Below are 21,917 nucleotides of genomic sequence, written 5' to 3'. Positions count from 1 at the left end.
TACAGATTTGGTTGATCAGATCACACAGTGGCCCTCTGTCACGTATCGGAGAGGGAAAAACATTAGGGACAGAGTCATGCACAGCTGTTTTGACCCCATTTTACCTAGGGGTACGTGGCTGGATAGACAAATACCAGGCACTTTTAGATGTGGTAGCTGTAAAGCTTGTGACTTCATTCTCAAAGGGAATAGCTTTACCAGTGTTGCAACACAGGAAAAGTACAACATTCGGGATTTTGTCAATTGCAAAACAGCGGGGGTGGTTTACCTTATTACATGCCCATGCCCCCTAAATTATGTGGGTAAAACGGCACGACAATTTCGGTGCCGGATAAGGGAGCATGTTGGAGACATTATCCATGCTAGGGACACCCCAATATCTAAGCATGTGCATGCTAAACACCAAGGCCATGCAGCATGTTTAAAGTTTCAAGCAATTGAACTCATTAGACCCCCAAAAAGAGGAGGTGACTGGGACAATTTAATTCTACGCAAAGAAGCCCAATGGATCCATAGACTGGCATGCATACAACCAGCGGGTTTAAACGAGCAGACTAATTATACGTGTTTTATCTAATATGTAATACCATCCCTCTTTAGGCGGCCAATATTCACCTTGGGTTGCCTTTTGGGTGGGTGGTTTAATCCTGCATAGTGTACTATGTTTGATATGGCCATATTGGCCAGCCAACATATAAAGAGATCTTTTGTCCGAAATTCTAAATGGGAGGGATTCCGTAATCTTGTCCACCTAATATGTGTTTATAAACTAGAGAGTTGTTTTTTGAGGTAGTCCACTTGCGGTGGGTAACTGTCCCGCAAGATATACTTACAAACAAATTATCGTTTTGCTCTTACCTTCCTCTTACTTGGCAGTCCGGGCGATACGTCCTTGACTTCTACTGCGCCTGCGCGTTCGGCTTGATGCTGTCGATGATGACCCCTGGCTGTCAGCTGACGGCGGGGGGTCACATGGGCAGGTGTCACGAATCGAGAGGGTGCTGTGATTGGTCAGTTCATGTAGCGCCGCCAAATACGAGGGGTGGAGTTTTGGTGCTTATAGTAACCCAGCGCCTGCAATGAAGTATGCCGTTGACATCGATACGAGCATCTTCCCGTGACGCACAGCAGAATACCTGCTGTTGAATATTATTATCGCTGGTGATGAGGCCAGAGTGACCAAGATACGGACCGCTGAGGATGAGTATCTGAAACGCGTAGGGTCGTTTATTGTACATGGAATGTCTGCATAGGGGACAGTAGCATTGTGTTACACCCAGCGCCAGGAGATCCGGTGTTTGTTTACGGACACTGGTGCATTTTGGGGATTGTACTACTGTTGTGCCCAGGATAAATGCTGGTTCCAGTGAAACATTGTTACAAACACTGAGATATATTTATCATAATGACTCAGTGTTTCTTGTTTAATACGTTTTTAAATTTTCACGGTGGGGCTTACTTCACAGTGGTGTGTTACCCCTGTTTTTAAAATGAGTTACTATTAAAAGGTATATTTTACTCAGTTGTCACTTCAGTGAACCTTCTAATTTTCTCATATTGTGGGAGCACAATTATATTTATATCAATTTATTCAGTGAATTTATTTTCAAGTTTTAAAATGCACTGGTGCACTGATTTTGTAATTTTATATGTGCTTGTGCACCAAGTGTTCTAGTAAAATGGGAACAATAACCTTTTGCTTGAGGTCAGCCAAATTTATATCTATCAATTTGATACTAATAAGTCTGATTGACATTTAAAGGGGTATTCCCAACTTAGCCATTTATGGTGTATCCACAGGGTACGCCCTAAATGTCTTATAGATGATTCGGATTCCAGCTCTGGGACCCATAGGTCTCAAGCTTGAGAAAGGCTCCAGGGGAAGGAGCTGAAACGTTGCCTATGGGACAATAAAAGTACCCTCTTTTTTTCACCTTCATAAACGAAGTGCTGCCTGATTTTTGCTCTTTATATATATATATATATATATATATATAATATATATATATATATATATATATAATGAGAAAAAGAGTAAAGCAGCACAGCAACAGCAGTGGGTGCAGACCTCCTAGGTTGAGGCTAGGAACCCTTGTTAATGAAATCCAAAAAAATTAAGAGGCAGCACTCCAAGGAAATTGGTGAAAAAAAGTGGTGCGTTTATTCACCCCAGGCAGGCAACGTTTCGATCCGTCTCTATGGGATCTTTGTCAAGCCTTGGCTTGAAGAGAAGTTGGGGAGCCAAGAAGAACTTTTGCGCCTGGATCTTTCCCATCAAAGTTTAACTTCTCAATGCTGAAGTTCCATCCAACCGAATACTTCACTTCTTGTTAATCCATCACAGTAAAAGACTGATGACACAAAGTAAAGAGCACAGAGATCCATAAGGATTCATTGTCTGTCTTAAATATTCAACACTTTCTCCAATTCTTTAACACTTGGAACATCTCTCACAGTGTATATCAAGCATGCATATCAAGGCACAATTGATAGCTGCATACATTTGGCTTGTCAGTTTATACATTACTATACTGGCTGCAAAAGCACAACAGTAAACCAAAGCAAAGACTAAAGTAAGGTATCAGACATTGAAAAAAGTTTTGGTTGCCAAGTTCACGCCAAGTGCATCTTTAAGACTTTCAACTTCAAATATGCAAACAGAATTGTAGCAATCAGTCAAACACACCATATATATCTATATTATTCTGTCACAAGTGTAAAAAGGTAATAAATGTATAATAGGTATGTCATAGATGCAACCTATATATCGCAACCTTCCAGATTTCCATTTTTATTCTTTGAGCATAGCATGCTGATTTCAGAGGCTAAATAAACAACATATAATTAAATTGTGAAGATTTAGATTCTCAATGTTTTGGGAATTGAGCAGATACTGTGTCAGGAATCAGCCAATACTAAGCAACTTGTCCTTTCTTGTATTTTGATTCTATATAATCTTGTATATAATAATGGCTTTTGAGATATGACAAACTGCTTGCAAGTAATTCTATATACTAGACAGACCTTCTGTACTATGTATTATACTTGACCACAATTAAGTTGATCACTATGATGGTTGCTTAGTGATTCTATTATTATAAGTGCTTTGTATGTATGTATCAATCTTGCAAACTGGGTTGTTATTAGATACAAGATTCCTATAATTAAAAATATATAATGATAGGATACAGAATAGAAAGTGGTATACATGTAAAGCCAGTAAATCATCTTCTTTCATTGAAATAGCTCCATGCAAACATAATGGCAATTAATGAAGAAAAGACTTGCTTTAGTGTTCAAAAGGTTGTATAAAACAATATAGCAAATCATAGAAAAAGAATACAAGGCATCATAATTCTCTATACTCTGCTTTATCTTGCATTACTTCTCTAATTCACAAATACATGACAATCTCTTCTCTACCTCCTCACACTCTCGGATATAAACCATCTCTCATGCTTTCCTTCTCCTCTTGAACTTCCTCCTTCCTTCCATCCTACATTTTCCAACATTCCAAATTTTCAAATGCTCATTGAAAATGTACTTTTTCTGACAAGCAAATGACCTGGCTTAAAGAGTCTCTAAACTGGTATTCCCACTACGGGTATGTCTAGAGCTGCTTAAAGAGGCTCTGTCACCAGATTATCAAATCCCTATTTCCTATTGCATGTGATTGGCGCTGCAATGTAGATAACAGTAAAGTTTTTTGTTTTTTTTTAAAACGATCATTTTTGGCTAAGTTATGAGCAATTTTATATTTATGCAAATGAGCCTTTCTAATGGACAACTGGGTGTGTTTTCTCTTATTTCCAACTGGGCGTGTATTGTGTTTTTAGCATCTGGGCGTGTTTACTTCTTTCACTGCACAGTCACACACTGCGCTGTGGATCATGCTGGGCTGGAACAATGAGAAGTGTAGGACACTGATTAGTCACTGATTGGTCAGCCTCGTACACTACTCTGTACAACACCCAGTTGGTAAAAAGTAAAAACACGCCCAGTTGTCCATTGAGAGTCATTAGCATAAATCTAAACTAGCTCATAACTTGCTCAAAAATGATAGTTTTTCAAAATAAAAACCACTGATGTTATCTACATTACAGCACCAATCAGATTATGGAGGAGATAGGGCACTTATAATCTGGTGACAGAGCCTCTTTAATTCATTGCCTGACCTCTTGTGTCTACTGTCTATTCCTTATACATTATAAGCCCTTATACATCTTATCTTGTAAACACATTTTCCTTTGTTTTAACCACACTGTCTTTTGTAATCGATACAATTTGTTACCCCAATATTATTCTATGTAAATCTATACAGAATTTGATGGCGTTATATAAACAACAGATAATAAACATTGGTCATCCAGCTGATTATATTAAACCCATAAGGGAAAGTTGAAGAAGGGTATTTTAAGGATATACTATAAAACATAAGAAGCAGACATGATAAAGCATAGACGAAATGACTTCACTGTTGTATTTCAAAGCTTACAGATATGGCACATTTAATAATACATTGTCAGATATTTGTTCTGTTTTGTGACCTTTCGGCCTTAAAACCTATAATTTGTATTGTTTTTCTATTTTCTGTGCACTTTATCAAGTGGTGTGGAATTGACTGACAAGTAGTTACCATGTTACAAAGCCTATAAAGCATTACACAAACTCATTTTCAAGTTTCTACTTTGTGTAATGCAATGTCATGCTGTTAAATGCAACCTAGCAGAAAATGGACAGTTTATTGACTACACTAATTTTTTTCTTTAAAGGGTATTTTTGCTATAGCTTCATCTATTGAATCTCAAGCAAGCAAATAGAAAGTTTTTAGGAAGAGAAAAGATACTGTTGTCTTGTTGATTTTTAAGAGTATCCATAATAGTTTAGAAAATACAAATTTGTGATATCATAAAGAGAAATAAGAAACCTAGAATTAGTCTTATAAATGTACAAAGGGAAAAAAAAGTAAGGGAGGATTTGGAAATCCCATCCCCTATCTTATCGCTACTCAATTTAATTATTTGAGGGGTTGGGACTGTACTAAACCCAGGATCAAGGTTAATTTTTTATGCCAGATGATAAGTGGTGAATCTAACATCTTACAAGTTCTAGAGGCAGGGAAATTGAGTGGCAACTTATGTCCAACTATATCTTTGATCCAATATGTCTGGAATGTATTTAATAAAAATCATGACAACTATTTCTATAGTATTTACTCACCAATATTGTGTAATAAATGGTATTCTAAAGGCGTCAGACACCATCTACTAACCTACCTAAACCTGATGTCTCCATCTCGGGGTGTGGGACTACCATAGCTCCTAAGCAGAATGCCCGTTGTCTTGGGGTTATCTTTGACTCAGATCTTTACTTTACGCCTTATATTAAATCACTTGTGCGCTCATGTCACCTATACCTTCAAAACATCTCCAGAATCTGCCCTTTTCTTACTGTGAAAACAACTAAAACTCGCATTGTCGCTCTGATTCACTCTCGTTTTGACTACTGTAACTCATTACTAATCGGTCCTTCATTCACTAAACTCTCCCCTCTCCAATCGATCCTTAATGTAGAAGCCAGGCTCATCTTTCTGACCAACCGCTACACCATCACCTCTACCCTGTGCCAGTTACGGCACTGGATGTCCATTCCCTTCAGAATAAAATTTTAATCTATTACTCTTACCCACAAAGGTCTCCACAGAGCTGCACCACCATACATCTCCTCCCTCATCTATGTCTACCACCAAACCCATGCTCTAAATTCTGTCAATGACCTTAGATTAACGTCCTCCATTATCTGAGCCTCCCACTTCCGTCTCCAAGATTTTTTTTGTGCGTCACCAGTCCTCTGGAATGTGCTACCCCACACACTCAGATTAGTTCCCAACATCCACAGTGTACCCTGTGTACCCTGAAAACACATCTTTTAAGACAGGCCTATAACATTCCCTAATCAGACTCCTTTCCTTGGCCCCACTATTACACTAGTCATCAGAACCTGACCCCCTCATTCAGCAGTATCCCCCACACTCCTTGCACCCTAATGCACTTCATATTTGTCACACACAGAAACTAGCTGGTGACTGGCTCATTCAGCTTTATGTTTATAAAAAAGAAAAATGGCTGGACCATTGTAGTGAGCAAGCCCTTTTTACATTTTTGTGTCTCCCCTTTTTCCTCATAGAGTGTAAGCTCTTGCGAGCATGGCTCTCACTCCTCTTATTTGAATTGCTAATTAGTTTTGTCACTATGTAATGTCTGCTCTTGTCTGTATATGTTCCCTCTGATTTGTAAAGTGCTGCGGAATATGTGGGAGCTTTATAAATAAAGATTATTATTATATTATTATCTGAATTGTATATTGGAAACTCTTTTAAATCTTTTGAACAACTTAAAGGGGTTTTTAAAAAGACCGGCACAGACAGGTTTTCATACTCATGACCTATCCACAGTATAGGTCATCAGAATATGATCGGAGAGGGTCCGATACCCGGACCCCGAACCGATCATCTGTCCAGTGAACGGAGCCATCTGCTTCCGGCACTGCACACTGCATAACATCTGGTGTCGGGAGGAAGCTGGAATAGCTGATCGGTGCGGAGTCCGGGTGTCGGACTCCCACCGATCATATACTGATGAGTGATGACCTATCCTGTGGATAGATTATTAGTATTAAATAGATTTGTATCTAAAGAATACACCATTTTATAAATATTTGCAATTGAGGTTGGCAATATTTAAACATAATCTAAAGGAAAAAATTTTTTCCAATCATTTAATAATTTAAACATAATCTTTAAAAATCAAACTTAGAGAGGAGGCATTTCAAAATGTTATAATTATTAGGTAATGATGAAAATCTTTTAGAACTGAAAAGAAAATAGATAGGTGATTGTGGTCTAGAGGGGGGTGTATATTTATGTGATTATTCAGGTTTTTTCCTTTCTCTATGGTTGTTGTCTTTTTGTAAGAATGAATACTGTGAAAGTAAAAAAAATTTTTATGGAAAAATCAATATATGGCTGCCTTATGAGTATATGTGGCAAAGTGCAGGGTTATATTTTTGTTTTTTTATGATTATAAAGTTTTGGTATTGTTCATTAAAAAAATACACTACCGTACAAAAGTTTAGAGTCACTTAGAAATTTCCTTATTTTTGAAAGAAAAGCACAGTTTTTTTCAATGAAGATAACATTAAATTAATCAGAAATACACTCTAGACATTGTTAATGTGCTAAATGACTATTCTAGCTGCAAACGTCTGGTTTTTAATGCAATATCTACATAGGTGTATAGAGGCCCATTTCCAGCAACCATCACTCCAGTGTTCTAATGGTACATTATGTTTGCTAACTGTGTTAGAAGGCTAATGGATGATTAGAAAACACTTGAAAAAAACCCTTGTGCAATTATGTTAGCACCGCTGTAAACAGTTTTGCTGTTTAGAGAAGCAATAAAACTGACCTTCCATTGAGCTAGTTGAGAATCTGGAACATTACATTTGTGGGTTCGATTAAACTCTCAAAATGGCTAGAAAAAGAGAGCTTCCATGTGAAACTTGACAGTCTATTCTTGTTCTTAGAAATGAAGGCTATTCCATGCGAGAAATTGCCAAGAAACTGAAGATTTCCTACAACGGTGTGTACTACTCCCTTCAGAGGACAGCACACACAGGCTCTAACCAGAGTAGAATGAGAAGTGGGAGGCCCCGCTGCACAACTGAGCAACAAGACAAGTACATTAGAGTCTCTAGTTTGAGAAATAGACGCCTCACAGGTCCTCAACTGGCAGATTCATTAAATAGTACCCGTAAAACGCCAGCGTCAACGTCTACAGTGAAGAGGCGACACCGGGATGCTGGCCTTCAGGGCAGAGTGGCAAAGAAAAAGCCATATCTGAGACTGGCTAATAAAAGGAAAAGATTAATATGGGCAAAAGCACACAGACATTGGACAGAGGAAGATTGGAAAAAAGTGTTATAGACAGACAAATCGAAGTTTGAGGTGTTTGGATCACACAGAAGAACATTTGTGAGACGCAGAACAACTGAAAAGATGCTGGAAGAGTGCCTGACACCATCTGTCAAGCATGGTGGAGGTAATGTGATGGTCTGGGGTTGCTTTGGTGCTGGTAAAGTGGGAGATTTGTACAAGGTAAAAGGGATTTTGAATAAGGAAGGCTATCACTCCATTTTGCAATGCCATGCCGTACCCTGTTTACAGCGCTTGATTGGAGCCAATTTCATCTTACAATAAGACAATGACCCAAAGCACACCTCCAAATTATGCAAGAACTATTTAGGGAAGAAGCAGGCAGCTGGTATTCTATCTGTAATGGATTTGGCCAGCGCAGTCACCAGATCTCAACCCCATAGAGCTGTTGTGGGAGCAGCTTGACCGTATGGTACGCAAGAAGTGCCCATCAAGCCAATCCAACTTGTGGGAGGGGCTTCTGGAAGCATGGGGTGAAATTTCTCCCGATTACCTCAGCAAATTAGCAGCTAGAATGCCAATGGTCTCCAATGCTGTAATTGCTGCAAATGGAGCATTCTTTGACGAAAGCAAAGTTTGAAGGAGAAAATTATTATTTCAAATAAAAATCATTATTTCTAACCTTCTCAATGTCTTGACTATATTTTCTAGTCATTTTGCAACTCATTTGATAAATATAAGTGTGCGTTTTCATGGAAAACACAAAATAGTCTGGGTGACCCCAAACTTTTGAACGGTAGTGTACATATTAAAATAAATAACTAAAAGTATATAAATATATATATATATATATATATATATACATATATATATATATATATATATATATATATAAAAAATGGAAATTATAATACATAAATATGTACATGAATTTTGTTCCACCTTATAATCAAGCTCTTGACCAGCAGTTTCATGACATTCCATTATTGCACATTTTACTTAAATATATTGTGTTATTATGTTCTGCTTGACCACTAACCAGTTTAATATTAACATTATTAGAATAATTTAAATTATTATTTAGATTACTATTACTATCTAAAATTCCATCACTTCCTTAAAATACTTTTATGTTCAGACATACAATCAAGAAATCAAAATACTTGACAGTCTTGTAAAACCTGTTTAAACTACTGAATTCTTATTGAAACGCTTAACATTAAAATTCTGTACATTTGGTGCTAGCTAACGACAACAAATGTATTACTTTAGCTATAGCTAAATACTTGGGGCATTCTAGTACTCCATTGACAATAAACTAAGGACAGGAGCCTGTATCTAATATAAAAATAACTGTACGTGTATAACGCTGGATCCATTGGATGGGCATATCATCAACCTGACACAGCATACCAACCTGACAACATAACTCCCTTATATATAGAATGCAAAAAATAATGAGATAGATTTAATAATGGGGGTTGGGCCAAATGGCATATTTATAAAGCCCTTGTGCCATTTTTTCTCATGCTAGTGAATATATTGGAAAAACTGGTCAGGGCTTCATAGTAGTGACAAATGCGACTCATTCAGCAAAATTTTCTCACACTTTTTCTAATAAAAGTCTCAGAAACTTATTCCAGGTCTCTCCTGGTGAGGTGTTTAGCCAACCAAGTCTCACCCTGTGTGTTCCATGAGAAATTTATTTCAGAAAATAGAAATTACTCTGTAGCAAAGTGTCTGATTAGGATTGAACATATATTATTCCACTTCACATGATGCCCTTCTTCTAAAGAGGATGTTTACAGTTGGTTACAGGTATGCTTAAAGGGATTATCCAGTCGTTAAAATCTGATGGTCTATCCACAGTAGCCTGCGCTAGAGTTGCATATTACTGGCAACCAGAAGCACAGGTCTCACTTGATAAGCCGAATAATATATATATATATATATATATATATCCTTTAATAAATGTAAACATTAATAAAATAAAATGAACCTAAGCACTAATACACAATTGGTGCACTAAAAATTAATCTGGAAACTATTTTGATATAATATACATACAGTACAATACATTCCTGGAATTAAAAACCAGGAACATAAGGAAGATTAAATCCAAATAATCAGAAAATGTGTTCATTTAAAGTAAAGGTTACTATTGTAGTCTGCAATGTGTTGCTAGGTAACGCACTACATTTTTTCCCATCAGTAGTGTTTTTTACATTTGATAACAGATGGCAATGGGTTATTGAGAAGTAGACAAAAAGTAACAAAGAATTTAATTATTTGTTGACAAACAAAAGTTAAACTGTTGGACTGAAAATAATGCTAATAACTGGATTCTACAGCTTTGTTTTAGTTAATAAAGAGCATAACAAGTCAAAAGTCTAAACTAACATATAGAAAGTACAAGGAAAGAAAAGACAAAGCTGTTTCTGCTGTTTTTCAAGCTGTTAATAAAAATTATAATTTCCCATTCATTGTGACATTTACAGAAAAATCAACTTTTTTTTTTTTACTTAAAGTTAACCACTTGCATATATAAAATAAAAATTTTCCATGTCAAAGATGTCCATAGTCTAGGATATAAGCACATTTTTTTTCGACCTATTTACCTGTAGAGGTTCCAGTTTCAAGACCTACATTTTCTAACATGCCTGTAAGTGAGACTGAAAGCTCTGGGTTCAATGATTTTTCTCTATGAAGAATGCTTTCTCTGTTTACCTCCAATCTCTATGTGATCTAACGTGTGAACCTGCACCCCCTCCCTTTTTCAGATATTTATATTTTTATTTATTGAAAATATAAAACATAATAATATATTCGCACAGTATCAAATTAATCTTTGTACAAAAAAAAATACATTAATTATGCTATACATATAACAACTAACTGGTTTATACAACCAGACCCACAACCCCCCTACGTCCACCCACAACCAGCGGCAACCGAAAGGACAAAGTAGAAGCAAGGTCAAAAGAAAAAAAGAAGCGGCAACCGAAAGGACAAATTAGAAGCAAGGTCAACAGAAAAAAAAGAAGAAAGACTGAATCAAAATATCACTAGGTTATTATTACTCTTTGTTCAGTGGCCCATTACTAGTCTATTGCATATTTAGTTCTAATCAACAAAGACACATTGTCTATTAGATTAATCCAAGGATTCCAAATTTTGTAAAAAAAAAAAAGAAAAATCCTCTAATTTCCCCTTATGTGTACACTTTCAAATAGGACCAGGCGATCTATAGCGTTTTTGAAGTTATTCTGGGCATTAATGTCCATCATGTATTCTAACCACACAGTAGCAAAGGAATCATGACCCATCAGAGCTGCATAAGGTCCACATAGGAGCTGTATATATTACAAACTGTAGGATATTGTTAATCAAGACAATTTACAAAGTTGTTTCCTTTTTTTTTTAACTAGATGCAATAGAGCAAAGAAAAAAAATTGGGTGTAAAGGTAAACATACCCTTCTATATGTGCTAAATGTATATATAAGAAGAAACACAGCTTATTTAGATCTTAGAAACTTTCAAAGAGTAAAACAATATGTTGCAACTTGAATTGCAGTAATACAATGATAGAGCTGGGATTTAGATGTTCACATTTTAAATTGCAATGTAAAATATGTACACATATCAATATGATACCAAACCACAGAGGATGTTTAACAGCTCCACTACAATCAGCAATAACAAAAATCATATATATATATATATATATATATATATTGTATACAATAAAAAAACTAAAATAACAAAACGAATAATGTTTCCGTTTCTAAGTAAAAATATTTTCTTCAAAAATATTCAGCTACACTACAACCAGAAATAACAAAAATTAAATATATATATTGTATACAATATAAAAACTAAAATAACAAAACTAATAATGTTTCCGTTTCTAAGTAAAAATATTTTCTTCAAAAATATTTTACTTGTATGTCAAGAAAATTAATATTAATATGTTAAATTGAAATATCAGACAAAACACAGTTTATCAACTGTTTTCTATTTCACTTTGTTTCATTGGTCTTAATAATGCCCAATCAGTGATAAAACAAAACCTATCCTTATGCGATTCATAAATATGCATCATCAGGTATATGTGTATCAGGCATAAATATGTAATAATAAAAATGATATGAAAGTTATAACTTTAGACATATCAGACATCATGCTTTCCTGTTTGCTTAAATTGAACAAAAAGTGCACCACACAACCTAAATAACACCATACACTAAATACAAAATACCAAAGAATATCATCCTAGAGTTGTGATTGAGTGGCTAGGAAAACCATAAGCTGATAAAAGTAAGGCCCCATGAACATGACACAACAGATACAACAGACTTTTAGGCACACCATGTGCCACCATATGGTGCCTCCATGGTACACAGTATTTTATCCTAGAAACAATGATTCTTAGTATAATACTGCATGCGATGGAGAATGCCACAATTTTTTTTTTCCATTATTTAATATCAAAAGCATGTGTAGGTACAGTATGGGTCCATAGATTTCTATTGGTGTTGGGATCCGCCAGGAGCCCAATAGATGGACAGATAGATTTAATAATCACATCCTGACAACCAGGTCATTATTCCAAATCATGACACAACATTTTGTAACTTGCAAAATATTTAAAATTTAACATGTGATTCTTCCTTTTTTTTATATAAAGAATTTGAGTCACATTTAGACTGGCTTTAAAGAGAGGACATGGAAAGCGTGATATCCACAGCATAGTTGCAAGTTACCAAAAGTCAAACTATGTAATAGCACTGGCAAATAAACCATGAGTTTAGGGAATTGAAAATAACAGTTCATACATTGAATTTGGACATTCAATACCTTCCGAAAAAAAGTTAAAATTGTCTAAAGTCACAGACTTCTATGCATCAATGGTCAAAGTAAAAAATGTCCTTCTTACCAAGCACCCCAAGGCGATAGTTGACAGTGATGACTATAACATTTCCATAACTTGCTAGGACACTTCCATCAAACAAATTACCGGTGCCTTCCATATAGGAACCACCATGAATATAGACCATCACCGGCTTGGGACCTCCACTATCTCTGATGTCTGTAAAAGAAAACATGTTTAAATATACTTGTGTCACGTGATTAGAGCAAGAAGAGACATTAGTTTACCCTTTTGTTGATGTTTCTTAAGCTAACAATTATGTATTGTCATTTTTGGTTATTTTTTCATTACTCCATAAGTAGGGATTCTGTAAATATAGAAAAGAGAATAGGTGAATTGAATATTTAATATTCATTTTTTTTTTCTTCTGAACACATCAGATCAAGATACAGTGAATTGTATTTAGTAATTAAGCTATATTTCACAGAAAAGTATTACACTAATGAAAGAGTTACTAAATAATGTTCCTGTTGTTGATTATATTAGAATATTAGAAGGAAATACAAAAAATTCCTATTTTTTCAAATTTTCCTACCATCGCAACATGTAATTTTATTGCTAAAGAACATTTAAGAATAGGTTATTTTACTGGTTAAAGAAACCTAGTGAATGTTCACCTTTTCACTTTAAATTGTTCTTTGCTCCAACAATCTCTGCTGATTAATTTCTTAATATATATTTACAGTGCACCATTTTTTTTATTTTTTGTTATAAAGAGAGCTCCAAATTCCCAGCATAATGTTAAAATATGAAATTCTGGCTGCCCACAGTCACCACTAGTGGGAGCTTACGGCATACATTGTAGAAGAATACTGCACTTTAAAAAAAACAAAAAACATTTCAATGTATAAACAGTATACAGTAACTCCTAAGCTCACTCTAGTAGTGATTGAAGATAGCCAAAATGTTCTAATTTAAAGGGGTAGTTTCATTAGATAAAACCCCTAGAATCTGTCTCACAGCATTTTGCCAGGGGAATTTGCGCCTAGACATTTTGTATTACATCGGGTCTGTTCTGGCTCATAGAGAAACAGACTCCCCTCTTGCTTGCCATAACTAGAATATAAGGGCTAATGCTCAGACCTTGGTATCAAAATTCCAATTCTGTATTGTACAGCTCACATGCACTATGCAGTTTCCTGAATCCCGTTAAACCATTTGATTCTACTGTGCAACACAAATGTTGCTTTTAAAATTCACTGAACTATCTGCTGTCTTTTTCTATTCTATTCTACTGCTATTAGCTGCAGGGGACATCTCTCCTAACCCTGGTCCACCCACTTCTACTGCTAAGTTCAACCTCTTACCTGACGCATATAGAAACCTAACAAATCGTATCAACAATCATTGTATGTCTTCTCCTGTCTCCTTTAACTTTGGAACTCTTAATTTGTGTCAAATAAACTTCCCTTTATTCATGACTTATTCCTTTCTAGCTCTTTCAAACTCCTGGATCTTACAAAAACATGGTTTCAACAGTCTGACACTGCTTGCCCTGTTTCTCTATTCTATAGTCTACACTCCAGCATTGCTGCCAACGTCACTGTCACTGTCCATATATGGACAATGACGTCGGAAGCAGTAGGGAGCTGATGCTCTGCTCGGGGACTCCACTACTGCTGCCGACGTCACTGTCTATATATGGACAGTGACTTCAGGGGTTTCCTATCGCTGGAGTCCCCGAGTAGAGAATCAGCTGATGCTCTCCCCTGGGACTCCAGCACGGCTGTCAACGTTATTGTGCATATATGGGCAGTGACGTCGGTTGTAGCACTGGAGTCCCCGAGCAGACCATCAGCTGATGCTCTGCCTGGGGACTCTAGTATTGCTGCTGACATCACTGTCCGTATATGGACAGTGACGTTGGAAGCAGTGCTGGTGTCCCCAAGCAGACCATCAGCTGATGCTCTGCTCGAGGACTCCAGTGATAGGAAACCCCTGAAGTCACTGTCCATATATAGACAGTGACGTCAGCAGCAGTAGTTGAGTCCCCAAGCAGAGCATCAACTGATGCACTGCTCGGGAACCTTAGCTATAGGGAACCCCTGAAGTCACTGATCAAATGTTGGGAGCTGTGCTGGAGTCCCGAGCAAAGTGCTAGCTGATACTCTGCTCGGGGACTCCAGCAATAGGCAATCTGACTGCCCCTTGCGGTGATGCAATTGATAATACGGTGACACGAACAGCACAGGAAGCAAACCCTCAGTCACGTGGGGCTGTGTGGGCACGTCATCAATATTAGAAAAGCTACAGGACTTCCGGGAACAATTCACCGGGTTGAACGGCACCATTTAGTACCACGTTTTTAATTAAAGTACTTTAGTAAGTGGCTTCTTTTTACATAAAAATATGAATACACTTACATTTTTGGTCCCCAGATAACCCCTTTAACTGTATTTAATAACATTTTTTATTAGTTCCCCTAGGACACTTGAACCAGCAATCATTTGATCGCTGGCACAATATAATGAAATACTAATGTATTGCAGTATATCATGATTTTCACAGGCTCCTATCATGTGATCCCATCTTGGGGGGAGGTCGATGTGACATTGGATAGGGCCGCCTCTCTTTCTCTAATGGCTTAGGCCCCATGTACACGATCGTAAAAACTCTCCGTAATTGCGGACCATAATGCGGTCCGCAATTACTAAACCATTCAGTTCTATTGACCGCAGACACCTTTCGGTATGGCTACGGACGGGTGTCCGTGCCGTAGAAATGTTCCGAAACTTATGGAACATGTCCGTTTTTCGTCATTTTACTTCATTATACTTCGTATAGGAGCACAACCTGAAAATGCGGGCGGTCGCCGTGTGCATGGGGCCTTAGAGTCCGTGGTCGCTATTAACTGCAGCATCTATGTAGTTAAACGGCCAGGATCAGAATTACCTCTGATCATGGCCGTTAGTGTGAGGTGTCAGCTGTAATACACAGCCGACACTTGCAGCGTATGGAGTGGGCTAGGAACGTGAGCGTGCTTCATACTACTTTCCCCGCACCATGACGTAGAGTGTTGTCATAGTGTGTCAAGGGGTTAACAACCCCATTGAAACCCAATCTCCTCATCTGCCTCCTAGCTTTTCCCAAGGTCTGTTACAATTAACTAATTCTCTTACACATGAAGACGAAAATTCCCTTGAACTGATCTTCTTCTGGCTCTGCTCATTTTCTGATTTTATTAACTCTCCTTTCCCGCTTTATGATCAAAACTTTCACTTCTTTACCATCAAAAAAATGTTGCCGCCTCAAAATATATATACCTATTACACATCCAGAAATTGACATTCCATTAACGCTTGTAGACAGTCTCATTGTGCCCTATCTCTTCCCTTTCCTGTTCCAATCTGGCTGCCAAACATTACAATAAAACTCAAAAGTGCCATGTATGAAGCAACGTTCACTTTTCTCCAAACCTACCAAAACAGAGGGTGGCAATCTTGGCACATGCCTCAAACTCGTTTTCTTTAGTGGTGCTCCAGGTGTACCAAACTGCTATGGAGAAAATTACATGTGAGCAGATTTCCGCCATTACAAATTCATGGTTGAACTTGATGGACATTTTTTCGACCGTACTATGTAACTATGTGACTATGCTCAAAACGTACAACTCTGTCCTTCACCATGTCAAACAAGCCTATTTAACCGCTCTCAACTCCACACTATCTAATAGTCTAAAACTAATCTTTGATACTCTTTGCTCTCAAAGTGCAGACACCTATCACAGATCTCAGTGCTGAAGACCTGGCCGATTATTTCAAAGTTAAAATGTATAACTTCCGGCTTGAAATTATCTCTCAGTATCCAAGAAGAATGAATCCCCTTCCCTCCAACACTTCCTCATCTTTACTTATTTAATTTAACCCAATAGCAGTAGAAGTCTCTAGGCTACTCTCTTCAACTTGCCCTACTACCTGCATTAGTGATCCTATTCACTCGCACCTCGTCCAGTTTTTCTCCCCGGCTGTCTTTAGTCAGCTAACTAAAATATTTTACCTCTCTCTTTCTTCTGGGATGTTTTCCTCAACTTTATAAACATGCTGTTATTACCCCATTACTGTAAAAGCATTTATTGACCCATCTTGCCCTGGTAAATATTGATCTGTCTCTAATCTCCCCTTTATCTCTAAATTCCTGGGACGCTTGATCTACTCTCGCATAAGCCTCTATCTCTCTGCTAACTCTCTTCTTGACTCCTTACAATATGGTACTACACTCTACAGAAACTGCCCTTACTAAAATCTCAAATGATCTCCTGATGGCTGAATCTAACGGCAGTTACTCTCTAATGATTCTTGCTGCATTTGACACAGTAGACCACCAACTCCTACTCAGTATGCTGCACTCCATTGGCCTTAAGGATACTGTTCTTTTTGTGTTTTTCTTACCTCTCTGACTGCTTGTTCAGCGTATTATTTGCGGGTTTTTACTTCTTCTCTTTCCCTTGCTGTTGGGGTTCCTCAGAGTTCAGTCCAAGGCAGTGGCATAACTACCGCTGTAGCAGCTGTAGCGGCTGCTACAGGGCCCGTGGCATGAGGGGGCCTGTGACGCCTGTCGACGTGGCCCCCCCATGCCCGGTTGCACCGCTGGCAGCCGTTATGGCTGCTACAGCAGTAGCGATGCCACTACCGTGCCCGCGCCACCCGGCCTGTAACATTTATGGGCTGGGGGCATTGGCCCTCTCATGCCCAGTGGTGTTTTGCTAGCACCGGAGGGGGCCCCGGTGCTAGCGACAGCCACCCCCTCTTGCAGTAATTGTACCTGCATCTACAGCACGCAGCATGCAGGTACAAATACATGCATTATCCCTGAATGGCACCTGTCCATTCAGCGCCTTACAATGATGCTGATTGGCGGGGCAAAATTACTTGCCCCGCCAAATAGCGCCTCTCAACGATGCAAGCGGCGTAATGAAGCCATCGTACCGCTTCCGTTGGCGCTAATTGATGGTGCAAGTCATTCTACTCTGCCAATCAGCACCTTTCAATAACACTAGCGGCGCGATTATGTCATCGCGCGACTTGCATAGTTCAGCCCCAGCAGACCTGCTCAGAAGACAGCAGGTCTGCATTGCCACCGGGCGGCGCGGGAACGGGATCATGTGAGTATGTAAATTTTTCTTTTTTTTTTTATAATAAATCTGTGAGTGGCATTACCTACAGAGGGGTTTATATGTGGAGCACTATATACAGGGGGAGCTATATCAGGGACACTATATACAGGGGTGGGCTATATGTGGATCACTATCTATAGGGGGAGCTATTTGTAGGGCACTAACTATAGGGATGGGCTATATGTGGGACAATATATACAGGGGTGGGTTACCTGTGGGGAACTATCTACAGGAGTGCTATATTTAGGGCACTGTCTATAGGGGTGGGCTATATGTGGGACACTATATCCAGGGGGAGCTATATGTGAGGTACTATCTACAGATATGGGCTATATGTGGAGCAGTATCTATAGGGGAAGCTATATGTAGGGCAGCACGGTGGCTCAGTGGTTAACAATATTGCCTTGCAGCTCTGAAGTCCATATGTGGGCACTATCTACAGGGGGCTGTTTGTGGGCTACTATCTACAGGGGCTTCTATGTGGGGCACTATCTACAGAGGCCCTATGGGCGTCACTATCTACAGGGGGGCCATGTGTGTGTGGGACACAGTGTATGGTACTATTATAATCAGGGACACAGTGTATGGTGCTATTATGTTTAGAGGTGTTAAGAATTTTATCTTCGTTTATAGGTGCAGTAATGTTTTAAAAGTGAGAAGCTGAGGACATCTGAGCGGAAAACTGCAGAAATGGGTAGTGGCCAGAAGAAGTCATCATAGAGGTCTGGACCAGATGGAGAAGAAAAGAAAAAATGAATTAGAATCTGAGACATCACCGCTGAGTCACTTAATGTAAATGTTTATTCTGCCTCTAATCAGTAATGTAGTGATCTGCAGCGAGTTGATGGGTGGTTTGATTTTGATACGATTTTTGGCACTATACACAAAGGGGGAAGCTGGGTGGCGCTATATACAAAGGGGGAAGAGAGTGGCACTATATACAAGGGGAGAGAAGGGTGGCACTATATAAAGGGGAAGCAGGGTGGCACTATATACTAGGTGGGCTGTGTGGCACTAAATACAGGGTGGCTGTGTGGCACTATACACAAGGGGGAGCTGTGTTGCACTATATACAAGGGGCTGTGTGGAACTACTAAGGGGGTGCTGTGTGGCACTACTAAGGGGGTGGGGCTGTGTGGCACTACTAAGTGGGGGCTGTGTGACACTATCTACAGGGGGCTGTGTGTGGTGCAATCTACAGGGGTCTGTGCACTATCTACTAAGGGGGCTGTGTGGCACTGTCTACTAAGGGGGGAGCTGTGTGGCACTATATACAAGGAATGGGGGCTGTGTGGCGCTATATACAGGGGGGCTTTATGGCGATATCTACAAGGGGCTGCATGGCACTATTTACAAAAGGGAGGGCTGTGACGCTATCTTCAGGGGGCTCTGTGTGGTTTAATCTACAGGGGTCTGTGTGTGGCACTATCTACTAAGTGGGGGCTGTGTGGCACTATCTACTAATGGGGGGCTGTGTGGCACTATATACAAGGAAGGAGGCTGTGTGGCGCTATATACAGGGGGGCTTTATGGCGATATCTACAAGGGGGCTGTATGGCACTATCTACAAGGGAGAGGTGGGGGGGGGCTATCTACAAGTGGGGTGTGACACTGTCTACAGGGGGGGCTGTATAGCACTGTCTACAGAGGGGCCATATGGCACAATCTACAGGGGGCACTATCTATCAGGGGGCTGCGTGTGGCATCTGGGGGGCCCAGTCAAAAGTTTTCTGGTCCAAGGCCTTATTTCTCTATACACAGCCCCCATTGGCAGACTATCAACAGATCTGGTTTCCAGTACCATCTCTACGCTGATGACACCCATTTATATTTATCTTAATATAAAATAACATCAACTCTAGTACAAAACACCAGTGATTGTCAGCTGTCTCTAACATTATGTCCTCCCTCTACCTGAAACATTTCAAAAACTGAGCTCCTTCTGTTTCCACCATTTACTAAACCTACATAAACCTGATGTCTTCATTTCAGTGTGTAGTACTACCATAACTCCTAGGCAGCATGCCTGCTATCTTGGGGTTATGTTGGACTCAGATCTTTCCTTTACTCCTTGTAATCAATCACTTGCACACTCCTGTCAACTGCACCTCAAAAACATCTCCAGTCTCTGACCTTTTCTTACTATGAGAACAGCCAAAAATCTTATTGTCGCTCTAATTCATTCTGATCTCGATTACTAGAACTCATATTGGTTGACACCTTACTAAACGCTCTCATCTCCAATCTTTCCTGAATGCAGCAGTCAGGCTCATCTTTCTCACCAACTGCTACAACAATGTCTCTACCTTGTTCCAGTCACTTCACTGGTTGACCATTCACTTTGGAATACAATTTAAAGGTATTACTCTCACCGCCAAAGCTCTCCACAAGGCTGCATCTTCTTATATCACCTCCCTCATCTATGTCTACCACCCTACCCCTGCTTTACATACTGCTAATGACCTAGAACTAACATCCTCCATAATCTGATCTCAAGATCTCAAAGACTTTTCTTGAGCTACACAAATCCTCTGTAATGCACTAACACTGACAGGTTAATTTACAAAAATCACGGCTTTAAAGGCTATGTAAACATTTGACTGCTTTTTTTTTTTTTTTGCTAAAACAATGTATATTATAGCGTTTAGTGTAAATTTTAAATTGTTTTTTATTAAAAACAAAATTCACTTTTTGAGATACAGCTTCTATGTATCCTGGATACATTGAAGCTGTATCTTGCGCTCAAACCTGAATCTGTCAGGTCAGTGGTACTGACGGCTTCGGTGACAGTAAGTCCTGCATGTCTCTGACAGGCAGGATTCAGCTACTATCTATCACATCTAAGTCACATTTAAGTTATTAAAAAGTTTCCATAGGCTTTATTTATTTATTTATTTATTTCAGTTACTTATATAGTGCCAACATATTACGCAGCGCTGTACAGAGGTCCACTTTTTTTACTGTCCCCATTGGGGCTCACAATCTAAATTCCCTATGGGTATGTTTTTGGGGTGTGGGAGGAAACCGGAGTACCCGGAGGAAACCCACGCAAACACAGGGAGAACATACAAACTCCATGCAGATGTTGTCCTTGGTTGGATTTGAACCCAGGACCCCAGCGCTGCAAGGCAATAGTGCTTTAAGCATGCCCTGAAAACACATTAGTACTCAAAACCTAATCCCTTCATTCAGTTTCCCCCATACTCTTTGCACCCTAATACACTTCATATCTCTGCATACACAGATACTGGCTGGGTGACTGGCTTCATGCAGCTTTATGTGTATAACCCTATTTTTATTAAAAATGGCTGGACTATTGTACAAAACAAGCACTTTTTACATTTTGTATCACCTCTATTTCCTCATCGACTGTAAGCTCATGTGAGCAGGTGCGCCTCTTGTATGAATTGTTTATTAGTTTTGTCTATGTAATATTTGATATTGTCTGTAGATGTTCTCTCTGAATTGTAAAATGCTGCAGAATATGTTGGTGCTATATTAAAAAAATATTATTATTATGCAATATATGAACATGTCAACCCCTTAATACCAAAGATATTTTAAACCTTAATGAACAAGCAATTTTTTAAGTTTTTCCATCGTCGCATTCAAAGAGCTAGAACTTTTTCATTTTTCCGTCTACATATCTGTATAAGGACTATTTTTTTTGCGGAACAAGTTGCATTTTTTAATAGCACCATTTTGGGGTACATATAATTTATTGATTAAATTGAATTAACTTTTTGGGTGGGGTAATAGGAAAAAAAACCTGACATTTTGCTACCCTTCTTTGTGTCTTAAATTTATGCTATTTACCGTGTGGTATAAATAACATAATAACTTTATTCAGTGGGTTGTTACAATTGCGGCAATACCAAATTTATTTGTTTTTATGTTGCCATATTTTAAGAGCCATAATTTTTTTATTCTTCTGCTGTAT

General features: G+C 38.6%; 1 protein-coding gene across 6 annotated transcripts in view; it reads right to left on the bottom strand.

Annotated features, from left to right (window-relative positions):
* NLGN1 (neuroligin 1) overlaps positions 1-21,917 on the bottom strand; it is a 413,346-nt gene that overhangs the window by 231,202 nt on the left and 160,227 nt on the right. For all 6 annotated transcript variants that reach the window (XM_075861627.1, XM_075861628.1, XM_075861629.1 and 3 more), the window contains one exon: positions 12,871-13,023. In XM_075861627.1, coding sequence (XP_075717742.1) covers positions 12,871-13,023 — 153 coding nt within the window. The remainder of the gene's footprint in view (positions 1-12,870; positions 13,024-21,917) is intronic.

Source organism: Rhinoderma darwinii, chromosome 4, assembly GCF_050947455.1.
Source record: "Rhinoderma darwinii isolate aRhiDar2 chromosome 4, aRhiDar2.hap1, whole genome shotgun sequence".
Taxonomy (NCBI): Eukaryota; Metazoa; Chordata; class Amphibia; order Anura; family Rhinodermatidae; genus Rhinoderma; species Rhinoderma darwinii.
The sequence above is the reverse complement of the archived record's forward strand: the minus strand, read 5'-3'. Positions and strand labels throughout refer to the sequence as shown.